Source organism: Dama dama, chromosome 21 (genome assembly GCF_033118175.1).
Source record: "Dama dama isolate Ldn47 chromosome 21, ASM3311817v1, whole genome shotgun sequence".
NCBI lineage: Eukaryota > Metazoa > Chordata > Mammalia > Artiodactyla > Cervidae > Dama > Dama dama.
In genome coordinates this window covers 73,330,860-73,351,813 of record NC_083701.1, presented here as the reverse complement: position 1 = coordinate 73,351,813, position 20,954 = coordinate 73,330,860, and the positions used below count along the sequence as shown (strand labels likewise).

The 20,954-nt window shown below is 39.1% G+C and overlaps 1 protein-coding gene across 1 annotated transcript in view; it reads right to left on the bottom strand.

The window, feature by feature from the left end:
- CNGB3 (cyclic nucleotide gated channel subunit beta 3) overlaps positions 1 to 20,954 on the bottom strand; it is a 181,905-nt gene that overhangs the window by 144,736 nt on the left and 16,215 nt on the right. Inside the window, exon 3 of the mRNA XM_061122877.1 lies at positions 16,617 to 16,743. Coding sequence (XP_060978860.1) covers positions 16,617 to 16,743 — 127 coding nt within the window. The remainder of the gene's footprint in view (positions 1 to 16,616; positions 16,744 to 20,954) is intronic.

Here is a 20,954-nt window from a genome sequence, read left to right as displayed (position 1 = left end):
ATTGACCAGATACAATGGTATGCTGGAAGGCAGTAACAATAAATGAAAACATTACCTGCTGCATAAAAGAAAAACGGTTGGGATAGATCATGACTGGTGAAAATAGCCATAGTTGAAAAGATTCCTATACTTAAAATGACAACAGTATTTAAGCCTTAAATTATATGTATTGATAAAATTTCCATCAGAATCTTTAAAAATATATGTCTTATGTCTTACCCACCTGCCAATGCAGCTGGGTAAGAGACACAGGCTCAATCCCTGGGTCGGGAAGATCCCCTGGAGGAGGGCACGGCAACCCCCTCCAGTATTCTTGCCTGGAGAATCCCATGGACGGAGGAGCCTGGCGGGTTATGGTCCACAGGGTGGCAGAGAGTGGGACACGACTGACGTGACTTAGCACGCGCACACATGGGTCACTTTGTGATTTCTGGGCTTCCCCGGTGGCTCAGATGGTACGGAATCTGCCTGCATTGCAGGAGACCCAGGTTTGATCCCTAGGCCAGGAAGATCCCCTGGAGAAGGGAATGGCTACCCACTCCAGGCCTGGAGAAATCCGTGGACAAAGGTACAGTTCATGGGGTCACAAAGAGTCAGATACGACTGAGCAACTAACACTTTCACTTTCTTTCTTTCTTTTTTTTTTTAGATTTAGATTTCTGGAAATCTACTTGGAGTAGAATAAATACATGATGTCTTATTCCCAAAGCAGTTATCTTTAAGTGCCTATGAAAGTGTTAGTTGCTCATTCATGTCCGACTCTTTGCGATCCCCTGGACTGTAGCCTGCCCTCCTCTGCATATAGTTAGGTGCCAGACCCTGGGCTAAACATCTGACATAAAATCGTCAACCCCTCTGATAACTGCCCCGCTCTAACAGCTAAGTGATTTCGCTTACCTTTGCTGACTTGCTGAAACATTCAAGTCCCTTCCTTGCTCAAAAAGGTAGGAAAAAGTATAGGTATCTCTGATAGCCTCTGTTTCCCATCCTGACCCCCACAGGCTAACTTGCTTATCTTTTAGGTTGCTTATGGGGTTGCTCCCTCAGCTTATCTATATAGCATCTTTGCTGCTTTTTGAGAATCTACATGCTGCTAGTCACTGTGCCAGTTTTTCTGTTCCCCGTGACTGAAATTGTCCCTCACTAGGTGGAAATATCTTTTTTTTTCTTTCTCAGGTCATTCCCCTCTTTTGTCTGCTGCTGTTAGCAGGTAGAGAGGCACTCCCTTCTCCATATCTGGTCCTTGGTCTCAGCATTTTCTTGTCTCCTACTGATGTCCGTCCGTGGCAGATCCATCATTTTCTTCTTCCCAAGGTGATAAAGATTTTAAAAAACTCAATGAGTCATCTAGTTACTCTCTCACAATAGGGAGCTTCCATTTTACCTGTTTTTACCAGCTCTTCAAACTTTCATCAGTCAATGAACTTTCAAATAAATCAACAAAACCTTTTTTCTAGACTCTTGCTATTGATGCACATTTGGACTATTACAAACGCATTAAAGAGAATGCGTTTGGCTACAAAAACTTACTGTTCACGTGGAAGACTGCTTATTAAATAATGTCAGACAAAGGATATCCAAAATATCTAAATACAATATCTAAAAATACTACAATATAAATCCAAGTCCTAAAAATAGCAAAAGAACACTGAAAGGAAACACACAAATTTATTAATTATAAGCCACAAAATGTTCTTACCATCTTGATTCTGTCTTCTATATGTGCTTCACATTGGGAACAGCATTAATGAATGTTTTCCCTGTGGACCACATCTCTAACTTTATAGTGGAATTATATTTTTTAACAGTGAGCTTGTTTAGAACTTGCCTACCCTTTTAACGCAGAGATGGTAGCTGTGTTTTGTTTGGCCTGTAGTTGAAAAGAATTTCAATTTATTTTGGTAGTATTCATTTTGGGCTTTTTTTGAAAAAGTCAGATGATATTCACAACACTGGCCTCGCTTTTCCATATGGCAGTGCTCAGCTTGATTGTCTCTTTGTGGAGAGGAAGAGCAGTTGGGAACACTCAAGTTCACTTCCGTGTCCCCTCCTCTTGTCTCTTACCATCCTGCTCACTCTTTTGTTTCCATATTCTCTGCTTTATTCATGGGTATATTCTCCTGCCTTGTAGTAATCTCAATTTGTCTACTTGCATAATTTTTAAAAACTTTCAATCAATCCATTAATTATTCTATGTTTTCCTTCACTGTACTAGGTAAGAAGACTCATTTTTTTCTTAAATCATAATTTTGGTGAAAAAATTATTACAAAATTTGTCTAATTTCCTTTGTTCTAAGGCAAATAAAAAAAGAAGGTAGACACAAGTTCTGTCTGCTCTGGTTTTCTGTGGCAACAGGCAGCTGATTTGCCTGATAATGAGTGATATTAATCCATGATAAAGACTGAAGTGATTTAAATAGGACCACAAACCACATCTGTAGGCTTGTATCTCTCTCAAGACAACTATGCATGTTCTTAAATTTGTCTTTTGTGTGCTGACTCATGTCTGGATGCCTACCAGGACATTGCTCTTGCTATTTCTGATACTGGTCTGTTCCATCTTCACATGCCACATCTAATTTCTGGCAGCAGTATTAATGACTTTTAAGAGTAGAAAGCACAGACGTAGACTCTAGCAGGTAATATGTCACCAAATATACACATTTATTTGGAGAAGGAAATGGCAACCCACTTCACTATTCTTGCCTGGAGAATCCCATGGACAGAGAAGCATAGTGGGCTACAGTCCATAGGGCTGCAAAGAGTTGGATGTGACTGAAGCGACTGAGTACACACACACACATTTATTATATGTATATGAATCAGTTCAGTTCAGTCGCTCAGTCGTGTCCGACTCTTTGTGACCCCATGGACCGCAGCACACCAGGCCTCCATGTCCACCACCAACTCCTGGAGCTTACTCACACTCATGTCCATCAAGTCAGTGATGCCATCCAACCACCTCATCCCCACTCATCCCCTTCTCCGCTCGCCCTCAATCTTTCCTAACATCAGGGTCTTTTCAAGTGAGTCAGTTCTTCACATCAGACAGACAAAGTATTGGAGTTTCAGCTTCAGGATCAGTCCTTCCAATGAACACCCAGGACTGATCTCCTTTAGGATGGACTGGTTGGATATCCTTGCAGTCCAAGGGACTCTCAAGAGTCTTCTCCAACACCACAGCTCAAAAGCATCAATTCTTTGGTGCTCAGCTTTCTTTATAGTCCAACTCTCACATCCATACATGACTACTGGAAAAACCATAGCTTTGACTAGACTGACCTTTGTTGGCAAAGTAATGTCTCTGCTTTTTAATATGCTATCTAGGTTGGTCAGAGCTTTTCTTTCAAGGAGCAAGCGTCTTTTAATTTCATTGCTGCAGTCACCATCAGCAGTGATTTTGGAGCCCCCCCAAAATAAAGTTTCTCACTGTTTCCATTGTTTCCCCATCTAGTTGCCATGAAGTAATGGGACCGGATGCCATGATCTTAGTTTTCTGAATGTTGATATGAAAAATGTATACATAATATGCTGCTGCTGCTAAGTCACTTCAGTCGTGTCCGACTCTGTGTGACCCCATAGACAGCATCCTACCAGGCTCCTCCATCCCTGGGAGTCTCCAGGCAAGAACACTGGAGTGGGTTGCCATTGCCTTCTCCTATACATAATATATGGATATTATATTACATATATATATATACATATGTATATATATACTACTAATTACTTTATTTGAGGTCAAGCTGGAGTTTTAAATTGCCCCATACTGAGTGTCAGAGTTATTGTTTTACTTCTGGGATTACATGACATAATAGTTTTACTCTATGTTAGTTAATTACATGGTGGCTCTGTGGTAACAAATTCACCTGCCAAACAGATGTTGGTTGGATCCCTGAGTCAGGAAGATCCACTGGAGAAGGAAATGGCAACCCAGTCCACTAGTCTTGCCAGGATAATCTCATAGACAGGGGAGCCTGGTGGTCATAAAATAGTTGGACATGACTTAGCAACTAAATAAATTATGGAGTGTGTGTGTGTGTGTGTGTGTTGCTCAGTTATATTTAACTCTTTGTGATCCTTTGGACTGTAGTCCTCCAAGCTCCTCTCTCCATGGAATTTTTCAGGCAAGAATACTGGAGTAGGTTTCCATTTCCTTCTCCAGGGGGTCTTCCTGACCCAGGGATGGAACTTGTGTCTCTTGCACTGAAGGTTGATTCTTTACCAGCTGATCCATTGGGGATAGTATCTTTATTATTCTATAAGTTTGGTGTGCAATATTTTCATTGTTGTTCCTTTCTACATATTTTCTAGTTTCACTCATGATTTATTTGTTGACCCAAGGGTCACTTAAAAGTGTGTTTTAAATTTCCCTTATTATGTGACATTTTTTCAAAATTTTAGTTTCTTAAAAATTAACTTCTAACTTTACTGCATAGTAGTTAGAAATATATTCAATGTGAAATCTTTAAAATCGATTAAGTCTCACATTAAGTCTTGACTTGAGAAATGGTCACTCCTAGTGAAATGGTTCTTTGCCCTGGATGGATCATGGAATTACCTGAGAAAGTTTTTAGACATGTTAAAGACCCACCCAAGACCAGTAAAATCAGTATCATTGGGAGTAGCACACAGATATTTGTATTTTTAAAGAGCTCCTGGGAGATTTTAAAGTGTACCTCAGCAGTATATTGTGAATTTTTGTAATGTTCTATTTAAGCTTGAATTAACCATTTATCCTTCAGTTACTGGATATAAGGGTTCTCTAAATTTCTTTTATGTTTAATTTGTCAGTTGTGTTGTTCAAATATACTATATACCTAATGAACTTTTAAAAAATATTAATAAACAAAAAGTCATATTTTAAACTCAGCCATCAAGGAGCTGGAATCATCAATTTCATCTGTAATTGACGTAATCACTCACCGTTCTCTCTGTCTCTTGTCTGTCATCTTATAATATTAAAATCATATAAGTTTAGTGTATGTTTTAATTAAATTAGTGTTTTTCAAATATATTTTAACGCGTTTCATTAAGAAGTTCTAAAATTGATCAAATTCTTAATTCTTTGTATGTACTCATGTTACTGTAGAGGGAAGAGTTTAGTTCCGTCTCATTCTTTACCTTCAGTTTAGACATTATTATAATTATAATCTGGTGGCTCAGATGGTGAAGAATCAGCCTAAAGTGCAGGAGACCCAGGTTCGATCCCTGGGTCGGGAGGATCCCCTGGAGAAGGGCATGGCAACCCACTCCGGTATTCTTGCCTGGAGAATCCCATGGACAGAGGAGCCTGGTGGGCTACAGTCCTTGGGGTCGTAAAGAGTTGAACACGGCTGAGCGACTAACGCTTTCACTCTCACAATTGTTTCATGGTGTCAGAGTTTGTTTCTGTTCGTCCACGTGTTCACCATTCTTTGCACTCATTTCTTCTTGAATCTCTGTGCTGAATTGTCTATTTGTGATCAGTAGCATTTCTGTTCCTTATACACTCTTCCGTGTTTTTGTGGTGTCTGAAGGCCTGGGAACCTTGTTTGTAAGACTCCCCTGCCAGGAGGGTTCCGATTTAAATTCCACCAATGAAAGACTTTTGCAGGCAATTTGAAAGTTAAAAGGAAGTTGTCATCTGGCAGAAGACCAGAGCATATTTCTTCAGAATCAGCAGATCTTCTTAAGCCTTCTTCAGAATCTATATTCTACTGCCAGCCTCCAGCTTTGAAATTAAGGGCCAGCTGTGGCTTTAGCAGCTAATTTCTGCACTTTTCTAATTTCTGGATTGCAATTTCCACCCCTGAACTCACAAGCAGCTCTCCTACTTCTTATAACAATTCTTAAACTGCAGAATTCTTTGGATAACATTTAGAATAATAATGTAGAATTAAGTATAATAAATTAATTTTAAATTAACTATTTATTAATTAAATAAGTAATTTGTATTTTTATTGAAATTTTTACAATAAATTATTTTTCTTGTCTGATCCCAGACTACCCCAGTGTGAGTATTTCCTCCTCAGATAGTTTTTTTTTTCCCCAAGAGTATACATTAAAACATTTCTAAACTCTCTTCTTTTGGCTTCACTGAAAGTATCTCAGTTTTATGCTCATTTTTGAATAACAATTTCACCAGGTAGACAACTCTAGATTATTGCTTTTAGAATCATGATAATGCTATTCTACTGTCTATAGTTTCCACTGTTACGGTTAAGAAGTCAGATATTAGTTTATTTTTCCTATTTTATGTGGCCTGTATTTTTTTAATTAAAATATCTTTTTTTTTGTCTTTTGTATTTTTCAGTTTTACTAGACTATATTCAGGGTTTATTGCTGTCTTTAAGTTGGTCTGATTCTTTGTGACTCCATGAACTGCAGCATGCCAGGCTTCCCTGCCCTTCACTATCTCTCTGAGTTTGCTCAGTCTCATGTTCTTTGAGTCAGTGATGTCATCCAACCATCTCATCTTCTGTAACCCCCTTCTCCTCCTGCCTTCAATCTTCCCTAGCATCAGAGTCTTTTCAAATGAGTCAGTTCTTTGTATCAGGTGGTCAAAGTACTGAAGCTTCAGCTACAGTATCAGTCCTTCCAATGAATATTCAGGGTTGATTTGCTTTAGGATGGACTGGTTGGACCTCCTTGCAGTCCAAGGGACTCTCAACAGTCTTCTCCAACACCACAGTTTAAAAGCATCAGTTCTTCAGTGCTCAGCCTTCTTTATAGTCCAACTCTCACATCTGTACCTGACCACTGGAAAAACGATAGCTTTGACTATATGGATCTTTGTTGGCAAAGTGATGTCTCTGCTTTTTAATAAGCTGTCTAGGTTTGTTATAGCTTTTCTTCCAAGAGAGCAAGTATCCTGTAATTTCATAGCTGCAGTCACCATCCACAGTGACTTTGAAGGCCAAAAGATAAAATCTGTAACTGCTTCCACTTTTTCCACATCTATTTGCTGTGAAGTGATGGGACCAGATGCTGTAATCATTGCTTTTTGAAAGCTGAGTTTTAAGCCAGCTTTTCCACTCTTCTCTTTCACCTTCATCAAGAGGCTCTTTAGTTCCTCCTCACTTTCTACCATTAAAGTGGTATCATCCGCACATCTGAGATTGTTGATTTTCCTCCTGGGAATCTTGATTTTAGCTCATGAGTCATCCAGCATGGCCTTTCACATGATGTACTCTGCATGTACATTCTGACTTCCCTGATGGCTCCGACAGTAAAGAATCTGCCTGCAATGCAGGAGACTGGGATTTGATTTCTGGGTTGGGAAGATCCCCTGGAAAAGGGTATGGCAACCCACTCCAATAGTCCTGCTTGGAGAATCCCATGTACAGAGGAGCCTGACAGGCTGCAGTCCATGTGGTCGCAAAGAGTTGCACACAGCTGAGTGATTTCCACTCCACTCCACTCTGCATATAAGTTAAATAAGCAGGGTGACAATATACAGCCTTGTACTCCATTAACAATTTGGAACTAGTCACTTCCATATCCAGTTCTAGCTGTCGTTTATTGTCCCACATATAGGTTTCTCAGGAGACAGGTAAGGTGGTCTGGTATTTCCATATCTTTAAGAATTTTCCACATTTGTTGTGATCCATACAGTCAAAGGATGTGAGAGTTGGACTATAAAGAAAGCTGAGTGCCGAAGAATTGATGCTTTTGAACTGTGGTTTTGGAGAAGACTCTTGAGAGTCCCTTGGACTGCAAGGAGATCCAGCCAGTCCATCCTAAAGGAGATCAGTCCTGGGTGTTCATTGGAAGGACTGATGCTGAAGCTGAAACTCCAATACTTTGGCCACCTGATGTGAAGAGCTGACTCATTTGAAAAGACCCTGATGCTGGGAAAGATTGAGGGCGGGAGGAGAAGGGGATGACAGAGGATGAGATGGTTGGATGGCATCACCGACCTGATGAACATGAGTTTGGCTGAACTCTGGGAGTTGGTGATGGACAGGGGGGCCTGGCGTGCTGCGGTTCATGGGGTCGCAAAGAGTCAGACACAACTGAGCGAATGAACTGAGCTGAACTGATACAGTCAAAAGCTAGCATAGGCAGTGAAGCAGAGGTAGATTTTTTTTTGGAATTCCCTTGTTTTTTTCTGTGATCCAGCAGATGTTGGCAATTTGATCTCTGGTTCCTCTGCCTTTTCTAAATCCAGCTTATATATTTGGAAGTTCTTGGTTCATGTATACTGAAGCTTAGCTTGAATGATGTTGAGCATCAAATGGTTAGAATGTAAAATGAGTGCAATTGTATGGTAATTTGAACATTCTCTGGCATTGCCTTTCTTTGGGATTGGAATAAAAACTCTTTGAATATCTCTTTGAATATTTATTCTCCACCATTGTATTTATTATCTTTTTCTGGAATTATGATTATGTGCATTTAATATCTTTTCATACTTGCCTCTGTACTTCCTAATTTTAATCTGTCTCTCATAGCTTCTATCCTTGTTCTTTCTGGTGGAGGTTTGGGTGATTTCTTCAGATTTGCCATCCACTTTGCTAGCTCTTCAATGCTCTAATCTGTGGTCTAGCTCACTAACTTTCTAATTTTAGAGGTTATGTTTTTTGTTTCTAGATGTTTTTCTCAGTTAATTTGCAAAAATACCGTGTCAGTTCTGACAAATTCTTGTTTGATGTTTCTTGTCTTATTTTCAATCTTCTTTTTTCTTTCTTTTAATATATATATAGCATACTTATTTTATGCAATATACTATTTTGGATAATTTCATCCTCTGTAGGTTTTCAAGAGTCTGATTCTGCAGTTTGTTTCTTCTGCAGTGTTGCTCATAGTTATTTATTTCCTCACATGTTTAGTAATTTTTGACTAAATTGGACTAAAATTGGACTTTTATCAACAGGGATATGTTGAGATGTGGTTTTAAGGTTTACTGTCTTCCAAATTTTGTTGGTTTTTTGAAGATATCTGGGCTTTCAAACTTAATTATTTTAAATATTTTTTAGCTTCAGTTTTTTTTAAGATACAGATAGTATAAGAATCCTGGTTCCAGGCCTATATGAATATTGACTTATGGTTAATGATTTTTTCTCCCTTTTCCTTTACTTCCTTTTCCTTTCATCTCCTCCCCTGTTCTTCCCTCTTTTCTTCCCCATCCCCTGCCTCCCTCCCCAATTTTAAATTTCTTCCATTTTTCCCATGCAAAATCAGGACAAGACCAAGTATTACTCAAGCTTTTTCTCTCTGAGAAATAGTTTACCCTTCAGTGGGTTACCTGGTGGAATTCTAGTCTTATGAAATAATTTCAAATCTGTTTTTGCATCCAGTTTAATCCCAGGTTTTATTTCACTAGTGATATATTTCAACTCAGATCTAGGTTGTAGAATTTCGAAAAATCCTCAAGGCAAACACCCAGTTTCTAAAACTTTCTATCAGAAAAATTTATTTTTCACTAGCTTGGGAATGCTTTCAAATGTAGGTTTTGCATTTACCTAGTAGGTTTAATTACATTCTCCCCAAAGAGCTTTCTATTAATATAAATATTTAATCTTCCATATTGCTAGATATATAGTTAGCAATCATTATTAATATGAATTGCCAATCTGTTGTTAAAACTCTTTGCAATGCCTAATTATAAAAGTATTGCTTACTGTAGAGGCAAATTTTAATTGGGGCTAAGTGTAATAGTGCATCATTCTTTATTATTCATCTCATAAGATTAGCAAATGGGTAGCTGATTTTATGATTCCTACAATCTTATAAATTTTTACAGTATCAATTGTATTTTATTTTGTAAACTTGATAGCTGACATTCCTTTTCTACTTCAACTATAAAGTCACATACGAATTTTTAAGCATCTTTCTGGCAGTGATTCTTGCCTTTTCTAGCTACAAGACAATAAACATCAGTGTTTATGAGTCCTGATAAGACTCTGAATTCTATTCTGTTCTCATTGTTCCTGCTGTGAAGTACTGCCTATTTGAAAACCACCCAAATAGAGACTGATTGCTATTATGAACAAAGAAGACTATTCAAAGAAATAACCTTCCTTCTTGGCATTATGTGTAGCAGTGGTGATGAAAAGCCATACACCAGACTGTAAAAGTCAGTTTTGCAGTGCACCCCAGTCATGGGCATTGAACTTTTCACTCACTTGCTTGCTCATCATTTAACCACTTAACCTACCAGGCATTCAACTTTGTCTCCTTTTCAGACATAGCTATTTGACATTTCCAGGCAAAACACATCTTCTTTTGCTTGCTATTCATTAGCGTCCATCAAAATACACTTTTTTATAGTAAAAAATAAGATGGAATGCCAGAAACAGGCTGTTTTTCTCAGTAATGGACAAATGGCTTCAATGGGACTTTCCAGGGGTGAACCCCATGTCTTTTAGAAGCTAAATGATTCATCTGACAAGATAATGGGTTGGTTGCTTTTTTTCTGGGAATATTTGCAAAGAACATTTTCCCCTTGGCTAAACAGTTTTCAAAAATTCTGAAATGACACAAAAAATAATAAATATAAAAATAAATAAACTAGTTTACCACAAATGGATTCCAGTCAGAAAGGTAGACATGTAATTAATTCTTGGATATCTTGAAAAGAAATCTCCTCCTGGGCTGACATGTATCTGAGATAAGTATTATTACTGTGGCTAGAAAAATTAGTTTTAGGCTGTATTCAGAAACTTATTGGGAGTTGGATGAAAAAAAATCACAGGATCACAAAAGTGATTTTATTTTATGAATTCACACCTTTATAATAATAATAATATAAACTTTACTTACCTTTTTGTGTTTGTATAAAGAGCTAATAGACATAAATGATATGTCAGTTTGGCTTTGGTATATAATCATACTCTTCTATCCTTACAAAACAATATTTGAGAAAAGAGAATATTTTTTAAACAGGTGGCCTAACTTCGTAAATAGTTAACATTAGAATTTCTCTTCTGTGACATAATGAAGGTCTTTGTTGTGTATGCCTAAGCATACTGAGGCTGTAAGTTAAAGAGTTGGGTGATGTCTTACTCAGTTTAGATTGCTATAACAAATACAACGGACTGGCAGCATATAAATAACCGAAATTTCTCCCATTTCTGGAGGTTGGAAGTCTGAGATCACTGTGCCAGCATAGATGGGTGCTGGTGAGAGCTCTCTTCTTTTATAGCATTCTTGTATTCTCTCATGGTGGAAAGAGGACAAGAGGGCTCTCAAGGGCCTCTTTATAAGGGCAAGAATTTCACTTATGATGGAGTCCACCTCCTAAAGACCCAATCTTCTAATACTATCACATTGGGGGTTAGAGTTTGAGCACATGAATTTTGAAGGAGCACAAACATTCCGTCCATTGCAGGTAAAAGGAGAGGGCTGTGAAATGGTGAGAAAAGACTGCATTTTAGCATCAGAAAAACAAGGACTTGTATAGTTTCAATTGCTTTATGTGAATAGTGGAGATGGTGTGATAGTTAATACTACGTGTCAACTAGATTGGGCCACAAGTATTTGTGCATACATGCCAGGTCATGACAGTCTTTGCAATCCTATGGACCATAGCCCATCAAGCTCCTCTGTCCATGAGATTCTCCAGGCAAGAATACTGGAGTGGATTGCCAAGCCCTCCTCCAGAAAAGAAAGAAAGTAAAGTTGCTCCATCGTGTCTGACTCTTTGCAACCCCGTGGACTGTAGCCTACCAGGTTCCTCCATCCATGGGATTTTCCAGGCAAGAATACTGGAGTGGGTTGCCATTTCCTTATTCAGGAGATCTTCCTGACCCAGGGATTGGACCATGGGTCTCCGGCATTGTAGGCAGATGCTTTACCGTCTGAGCCAGCAGGGAAGTTCTCCTCTAGAGGATCTTCCCAACCCAGGGATCGAATCTGCACCTCTTACTTCTCCTGCATTGAGAGGTGGGTTCTTTACCACTAGGACCACCTAGAGACCCAGGAGAGCCAATGACCTAGTTCAGGTCTAAATCTGAAAGTCTCAAGATTGATGGTATAATTCCAGTTTGAAAGCTGGCAAGCTCAAGACCCCAGAAGGCACGGAATCTGAAGGCAGGAAGAGCTCGTGTCCCTGCCAGGAGGAGGCCCTCTCATTCATTGGAGGGTGAGCTGTTTTGTCCTACTCATGCAGGCCCTCAGCCGATCTGATGAGGGCCTCTTACATTAGAGAGGGCAATCTGCTTTACTTAGTCTACATATTCAAATGTTAAAGTCTCTTTCAAAGCACCCTCACAGCCACACCCAGAGTACACAGCTGTGTGTCCAATCAGCTGAGGGCCTGCATGAGCAGAACAAACAGGCTGACCCTCCTATGAGTGAAAGGGACTCCTCCTGGCGGGGACAGGAGCTCTTCCTGTGTTCAGACTCTGTGCCTTCTGGGGTCTTGAGCTTGCCAGCTTTCGAAATGGAATTGTACCCTCAATCCTGAGACTTTCAGATTTAGACCTGAACTTTATCATTGGCTTTCCTGGGTCTCTAGCTCACTGACTGGTGATGTTGGGACTTCCCAGCTTCCATTATCATGGGAGACAATTCCTTATAATAAATCTCTTTATATACGTATAGTCTTGTTGTTTATACACAGAACTTAAAAAAGTCTGTTTTCATTCTAATCCCAAAAAAGGGCAATGCTAAAGAATGTTCAAACTACCACACTATTGCACTCATTTCACATGCTAGCAAAGTAATGCTCAAAATTCTCCATGTAAAGCCTCAACAGTATGTGAGCATGAACTTCCAGATGTACAAGCTGAATTTAGAAAGGGCAGAGGAACCAGAGATCAAATTGCCAGCATCGATTGGATCATAGACAATAGCAAGAGAATTCCAGAAGAACATCTACTTCTGCTTCATTGACTACACTAAAGCCCTTTGACTGTGTGGATCACAACAAACTGGACAATTCTTAAAGAGATGGTAATACTAAACCACCTTAACTTCTTCCTGTGAAACCTGTATGCAGGTCAAGAAGCAACAGTTAGAACTGGACATGGAACAACAGACTGGTTCCAAATTGGGAAAGGAGTACATCAAGGCTGCATATTGTCACCCTGCTTATTTAACTTATATGCAGAGTACATCATGCAAAATTCTGGGCTGGTTGAAGCACAAGCTGGAATCAAGATTGCTGGAGGAAATATTAATAACCTCAGATATGCAGATGACACCACCCTTATGGCAGAAAGCAAAGAGGAACTAAAGAGCTTTTTGATGAAGGTGAAAGAGGAGAGTGAAAAAGTTGGCTTAAAACTCAACATTCAGAAAACTAAGATCATGGCATCTGGTCCCATTACTTCATGACAAATAGATGGTGAAACAATGACTGACTTTCTTTTCTTTGACTCCAAAATCACTGCAGATGGTGATTGCAGCCATGAGATTAAAAGATACTTGATCCTTGGAAGAAAAGCTATGACAAAACTGGACAGCATATTCAAAAGCAGAGGCATTATTTTGCCAACAAAGATCTGTCTAGTCAAAGCTATGGTTTTTCCAGTAGTCATGTATGGATGTGAGAGTTGGACTATAAAGAAGGCTGAGCATTGAAGAACTAATGCTTTTTAACTGTTATGTTGGAGAAGATTCTTCAGTGTCCCTTGGACTGCAAGGAGATCAAACCTATCAGTGTTAAAGGAAATCAAACCTGAATATACATTGGAAGGATTGATACTAAGCTGAAACTCCAATACTTTGGCCTCCTGATGCGAAGAACTGACTCACTGGAAAAGACCCTGATGCTGGGAAAGATTGAAGGCAGGAGGAGAAGGGGATGACAGAGAATGAGATAATTGAATGGCATCACTGACTCAGTGGACATGAGTTTGAGCAAGCTCCAGGAGATGGTGAAGGACAGGGAAGCCTGGCATGCTGCAATCCATTAGGTCACAAAGAGATGAGCATGACTGAATGGGCATGAACAACAATCATGTTGTTAAAAATATATTTATTTCTATATCCTGTTGGTTCTTTTGTTATCTACCTCTGGCATATCTTTTGCTAAGTGTGACAGAAACTAAAGCCATAATCAATAATATCACAGTGCATTTCACACACAGAGACAGAAAAATCTACAACAAGCATTCTCCCTAATACTAATCGATCAGCTTAGACACATAATTCCTATTCAACCCATGGCTTAGGTCAGAGGATAAAGTAGATGCACTTAGAATAAAAAACCTGACTTTAAGTTTTATTTATTAATAATCTAACTTTTTTAAGTTCAAAAAGTTATGGTAAGAATGTCATTCACACAGCTTCTATATTTAGCACCTGCAGTCAATCAAATCCTTAATGTTTTTCAAGGAGAAGGAGCTTTTTAAAACCTGACCTTGCCCAGGTTTAAAGTTGCTGATTTTTGATAACTGAAGATATCAAAATCATTTTTACTCATTGAGAGTATTGTGAAATAATACTTTTAATAGAAATGTATTTTACCACCGACATTTTCTGGTAAAACCTCTGCTCTCTAGGATTCAGGATGTGGTACCACTGATACCCATGAAATCAAAAGAGGAAGGCTTTGGTAAGTCCTCCACGGGATTTAAAATTAGGATTTCTCATCATATTAGTCAAAAGTGACACTGGAATGTCCAGTGACCCTTTTAAGCTGCTCCTTCAAGGTCACTGGTTGTCCCTCAATCCTGAGGAAAAGTGTGGCTGGCTATAAAGCCAGAGCTTTAAACTAACATGGGCTACTCAACTTGTCAGTAATTCTCAAGAGATTTTGCTGCCTATATTGCAAAGTGAAAGTGAAAGTGAAAGTGTTGGTCACTCAGTCGTGTCCGACTCCTTGTGACCCCGTGGGTTGTAGCCCACCGGGGCCTCTGCCCATGGGATTCTCCAGGCAAGAAGACTGGAGTGGGTTGCCCTTCCCTTCTCCAGGGGATCTTCCCAACCCGGGGATTGAACACAGGTCTTTGGCATTGCAGGTAAATTCTTCACAGTATGAGTCACCTGGAAAGCCCACATTGCAAAAAGAATAATCCAATATTCCAGAGAATAATCAGTTCATGAGTACAAGAGTCTGAAATGGGCCTGGTGTGACTGGAGCAGAGAGAAAGGAAGAAGGGGAAGGAGCTACGCTCTGGGGCAGATGAGTAAACGCAGATGGGAAACAGACCAGGCCATGTCAGGGAGTTTTGTGTGTTTAAGACATGACCCACTTTCTGGGTAACTGAAATGTCTGCATTTTCATATTTCAGAAAACTGAAAGTACTATAGGTGAAGAAGAATGCATCCCTAAAAATGTTAGTTATGGCTTCCACTTCAGTCCTTTGAAAAACTACCTATCATCCTGGTTATGACAAAAAATAAAATATATTAGAATAAATGCTAGAAAGAGAGATCAGTTCATCAAGTTAAGCTGTTGATTAACAGCGAGTGTACTGGTGGGAGGCAGCAAGAGTTCCACTCCGGGATCTGACTCTTTCACCGTCTGATCTTGGCGGAGCTGACCCTACAACTGGAGGCAAACTAATTAACCTCTTTGTGCCTTGGCTGCTTGTCCTTGCAGTAAAGACAAGAGTGGCTCATCAAAAGGACTGTAAATCATCTGTAAACACCAACTGTTACAGATATAACATAAATATTTATCCCAGTTTTGAGAGTCTAATATTTACTTCAGAGTTTAAGTATCTTCTCTTTGCCTAAATAAAATGTCATGTCTAATTTTCGTCAAAGTATTTTTTGTATGTGTGGTAGAGTAAGCTTGAATTTATTTTCTTATACAGTCAAATCTATGCTTATTGAAAATGCACTCTTTCTGATGCCTGTTGTTCAGCCTAATACGCTGGGTCCCAGATTATCATGGTAACACCTATTGGCAGCTCACAGTAGAGTTGTTGAGAGAGGAGTGGGAATAGGGGGAGGAGGAGAAGCAAAGGTACTTTTAACTTTTTTTTTATAAATGACAGCTCTTCTTGCCTCTTAAATAAGAAGGGTATGCTTATTTCAATTATATTGACTATAGTCAAGCAATTCAAATTGGATCAGCGGACACATAATAACATGCCAAGTGGTGGCCAAGTGAAGGAGCTTCAAATTGGATTTTATTGTGGATTCGCTGATTCACGTGGAAATTGCCATTTCCTTTGTGAAATTTCCAGTAATTTTGTGGGAAGCATTTATATAACTGTATTCCTTCAGTGGCATAAAGATGGTCTCTTTCTGTAATTATTCTTGGTTATCATATCACACTTTCGTTAGCAGATGAAAGGAAATAATAACCTTCTGGAACAATAAAATGTTTGCAGAATTGAAAGCTATTGCTTTGTGAATTCAGAGAAGAATCATGCATTCTCTTCAAGTCCTTTAAAAAAATTCAAGCCTCGTAAATATGTAGGCTGCTGTCAAGATGATGTTGATGACTCAGACATGTGAGTACAATGTTTTTGTTGGTGTGCTATGGACTATGGCCAGACTGCTGCCTAAAGATCCTGGTTCGCAGCCGTGGCGGGCTGTAAGGAACCGTGAGCTGGACAGACAGAAGCCAGCCTGGAGCTCCGGCCCGGGGCCCCAGGTGTGACTCCTGTAGTTCTCCTGGCCTGTGCTCAGCTAAAGCGAGGAATGGGAAAGTGGGGAAGTCGCTCAGTCGTGCCCGTGAGGACTGGCTGTCTGAATTTCAGAGTGCAGAGTTAGGGGTTTTATTGAGCTCTTACCTGCCCAGGTCTTCTTTCCCCGTCTCCACTGCCTTCTGCTCTGGTTTTGCTCCAGTTGATGCTGCTGGGTTTTGAGAGTCAGGGTTTGTGGTCTTATTTTCATGTGTATTTTTCTCAGAGACTTTATCTGTGGAAAAGAAACAACATGTAAATAGAAGTATATATGCCACTCTTAACACAGCTGTATTGGACAGCAGACAATGCGTGTGGTTTTTTTTTAAGGATGGTTTTCTCCAGAACACCTCCTCTCAGATTCCTCTGAACAAAGTAGGATCTTATTCAGGAGACGTTAGTAACATGCAGAACCTTCAGATTGATTAAAAAATACACTTAAATGTGGTGCATTATGCAACAAAAATTTCACATGGTATAATTTCTTTTTGATATTAGCAAAGCTGAGATTAATAAGGATTAATATTAAAAATAATTAACATTCAAAAGGCATTTTCAGTTCTCTATTCATAATTTATGGCTGAAATTGATTCACCAAAAATTCAGAAAAATAAAATAGGCAGAAAGGATGTCTTTGGAATTTAGAATTTTGCATTCTAATTTTGCTTTTTGATAAAAATGGTTTTTGATTTGATTATTTTAGCTATAACCTCTTTTATGAAGAAGCAATGCAAGCTAATATGTATTAGATTCATTTTAATTTTTTCATTCAAACCTACAAATACAATTTACAATTAATATAGTTTAAATTGTACTTTATCCAGAGAATAATCAATTCATGGGTAAATATTTGAATTTTAGAGAAGACTTTAATGAAAGTAAATTGCTTAATATAAAAGGAAAATATAGAGGGAGCAAAGAAATACAATGAATACAATTTAATTCATTATTCACAGTTTATAATTTATTTTTAATTGGATATACTATGTTTAGGAAATTGAAATCAAAGCCCAAATAATGATTCTTATTTCATTATAGTACATTATAATTTTAAAAACTTAGGCCAACACAGTATTGAAAATTTGGATTTGCAAAACTGATAAATCAGGAGATGATCACTTACTTTACAAAAGTTTTCACCTTACAAGTCCTTTAATATCAAAATTGCTATGATCCATCTAAAAGTTTTCAATATACTAAGCTTTTCAGGAACATGTTTCAACAATAAAGTCAAGTCATTCAGTTCAGTTCAATCGCTCAGTCATATCCGACTCTCTGTGACCCCATGAACCACAGCACACCAGGCCTCCCTGTCCATCACCAACTCCTGGAGCCCACCCAAACCCATGTCCATCGAGTCAGTGATGCCATCCAACCATCTCATCCTCTGTAGGCCCCTTCTCCTGCCCTCAATCTTTCCCAGCATCAGGGTCTTTTCTAATGAGTCAGCTCTTCACATCAGGTGGCCAAAGTATTGGAGTTTCAGCTTCAGCATCAGTCCTTCCAATGAACACCCAGGACTGATCTCCTTTAGGATGGACGGGTTGGATCTCCTTGCAGTCCATGGGACTCTCAAGAGTCTTCTCCAACACCACAGTTCAAAATCATCAATTCTTCAGCACTCAGCTTTCTTTATAGTCCAACTCTCACATCCATACATGACCACTGGAAAAACCATAGCCTTGACTAGACGCACCTTTGTTGACAAATTAAAAAAAAAAATTATCTGGTGACTCAGTAAAAAATCTGCCTACGATGTGGCCAGACCAGGATTTGATTCCTAGGCTTCCCCCTGGAGAAGGGAATAGCAATCCACCCCAGTATTCTTGCCTGGAGAATTCCATGGACAGAGGATCCTAGCGAGTTATAGTCCACAGGATCATAAAGAGTCAGACATGACTGAGTAACTAACACAGTTTACAACAAACTCCTGGATTTTCCAAGACGATTTTTTTCATTTTGCATCTATTTACCTTTGTTTTGGAATTAAAGTAATTTTGGCTGGAAGATAAGAAACACACACTTTCCATATGTCATTTTGTACTAAGAAACTTGAGATAGAAATAAGAGAGAAGAATTTTCCTTATATATTTGGCTCAATTCATATCTTTCTATTTCTTTTTATCCACTTCCCACAATCATTTTCCAGATCTTTGACACTGTGTCATGTATTGCTGCCTAAGAAAGTGATGGCCAACTCTTTTTCCTATATCTACAAATATTGGGGGCAATCACTGTATGATATTTTAAAGCAGAGTTCTTAACCTCTGGCTGTGGATGTCCAGTACATTCTTGGACTGGAACTCTTGAGACTACATGTTGTGTATGCATTTTTTTCCCATGGAGAGGATCTAGGGTTAACATGAGCTCATCAAAGGAGTCTGGACCAAAAAAGGGCTATGAGCTATTTTGTGCACAAATGAATTTCTAGGAACACCTGTCTCCCAAAGAATATTAGGATTGAAGTAGAGCATGAAAAAATGAGTAAAATAATTCAGAAAAAACCCTCCTGAATATAAAAGAGGCAGAATCTGTAAACCAGAATATTCCTTAGGAGACTTTTAGTGACTACTTCTTATAGAGGCACATGGGTATAAGTTCTGTTATCTTCTTCCTCCTCTTCCATTGCTAATTCAATCCATAGCGTATGTATTTTTGCTGTGTTACATTCCTGCTAGTACCAATTACATGATCGATCATTTTGCAACAGTTATTTTCTTCCATTCTAATAAAGAACTTTTGTTTATTCCACAATGTTTGGATTAAACTAAGTAAGCAATCTTTGCATCTTACCAGGTCTCCTCTAGACATTACCAAGCCCTTCTAAAATGATGCTCCTAATGACGAATCTGGACTATTTAGAAATTAATTATAGCCTAATTTGCTTTGTGGATAAGCATTCCAATTATAAAATAAATCCTCAATCATAGCTTATTGATGAAGATGAGAAACCAGTTATTTTCCATGCTTGGATTCAAAGCAGAACAACTAAAAAAGAAAATACCCCTGAGAACTGAAAACAAAAGGATCTCCATCAACCATAGTCAGTGTGGGTGTCTTTTCATCCATGCAGCATGTTATTTGTTTGCGGGAACAGATGGTCACATTGTTTGCATCATCCTCGTCATGAAAGAGAAATCCAAAATACATGGCAAACCTTGCTTTGGCGTCTGGGTAGTTTTGTGAGCTGGGCATTGTACTACTTCCCAGCTTCACACATGGATAGCAGGATTCCCTCTTTTGTAGCTGCACAAATGAACAGAATGAATCTTCCTGCCAACTGTGCTCTTTGCATATTGTCTAGCAATTGCCAGATCTCATCAGGATACTTGGTCAAATTTGGCCCTGGAATGTGTACCCGTGGCAGATATCAGAGTGTTCTGATATGGCTGCTTTTACTGAATGTGCAAGGGTGAGTACTGAGTGCTCTCCAAACACCTGACTGATTCTGTCTCCAGCCTGGGCCTCAGTAATACACTTCCAGACTCTCTGACCCCCTTGTAGCAGGGCCTGGTGAAGACCTGCACAGGTGTGAAACACCTGCTTTCCTCTTCAAGATAGGAAATGGTTGATGCAGAAAGTCATTGACCTTCTACATTTTATCAGTGGCACTAAATAACTGCTGGAAAAGGAGGGATTCAAATAAAGAAACTAATTTGGGAATAAGGTTCTTAATTAGGCATTGGTTCAAGTGGTTCTTTTTTGGATGAATGTAAAAAGAAGACGTGAAAATGTTTTCATTGGTTGGAATATTTGATGCAGGTGACCTTATTACTTAGTTAAATCTCTAACTCTTAAAATAGCAAATACATTATGGGTTCTGTTTCAAAAACAAGCCTCTTTTTATTCAGTTCAGATCAGTCGCTCAGTCGTGTCTGATGCTTTGTGACCCCACAGACTGCAGCAGGCCAGGCTTCTATGCCCATCACCAACGGTGGGAGCTTGCTCAAACTCCATCGAGTCAGTGATGCCATCCAACCACCTCATACTCTGTCGTCCCCTTCTCCTCTCGCCTTCAATCTTCCCCAGCATCAGGGTCTTTTCTAATGAGTCAGTTCTTTGCATCAGGTGGTCAAAGTATTGGAGTTTCAGCTTCAACATCAGTCCTTCCAATGAATATTCAGGACTGATTTCCTTTAGGATGGACTTGCAGTCCAAGGGACTCTCAAGAGTCTTCTCCAACACAACAGTTCTAAAACATCAATTTTCTGGCACTCAGCTTTCTTTATAGTCCAACTCTCACATCCATACACGACTACTGGAAAAACCATAGCTCTGACTAGATGGACCTTTGTTGGCAAAGTAATGTCTCTGCTTTTTAATATTCTGTCTAGGTTGATCATAGCTTTTCTTCCAAGGAGCAAGCATCTTTTAATTTCTGGGCTGCACTCACCATCTGCAGTGACTTTGAAGCCCAAGAAAATAAAGTCAGTCACTGTTTCCATT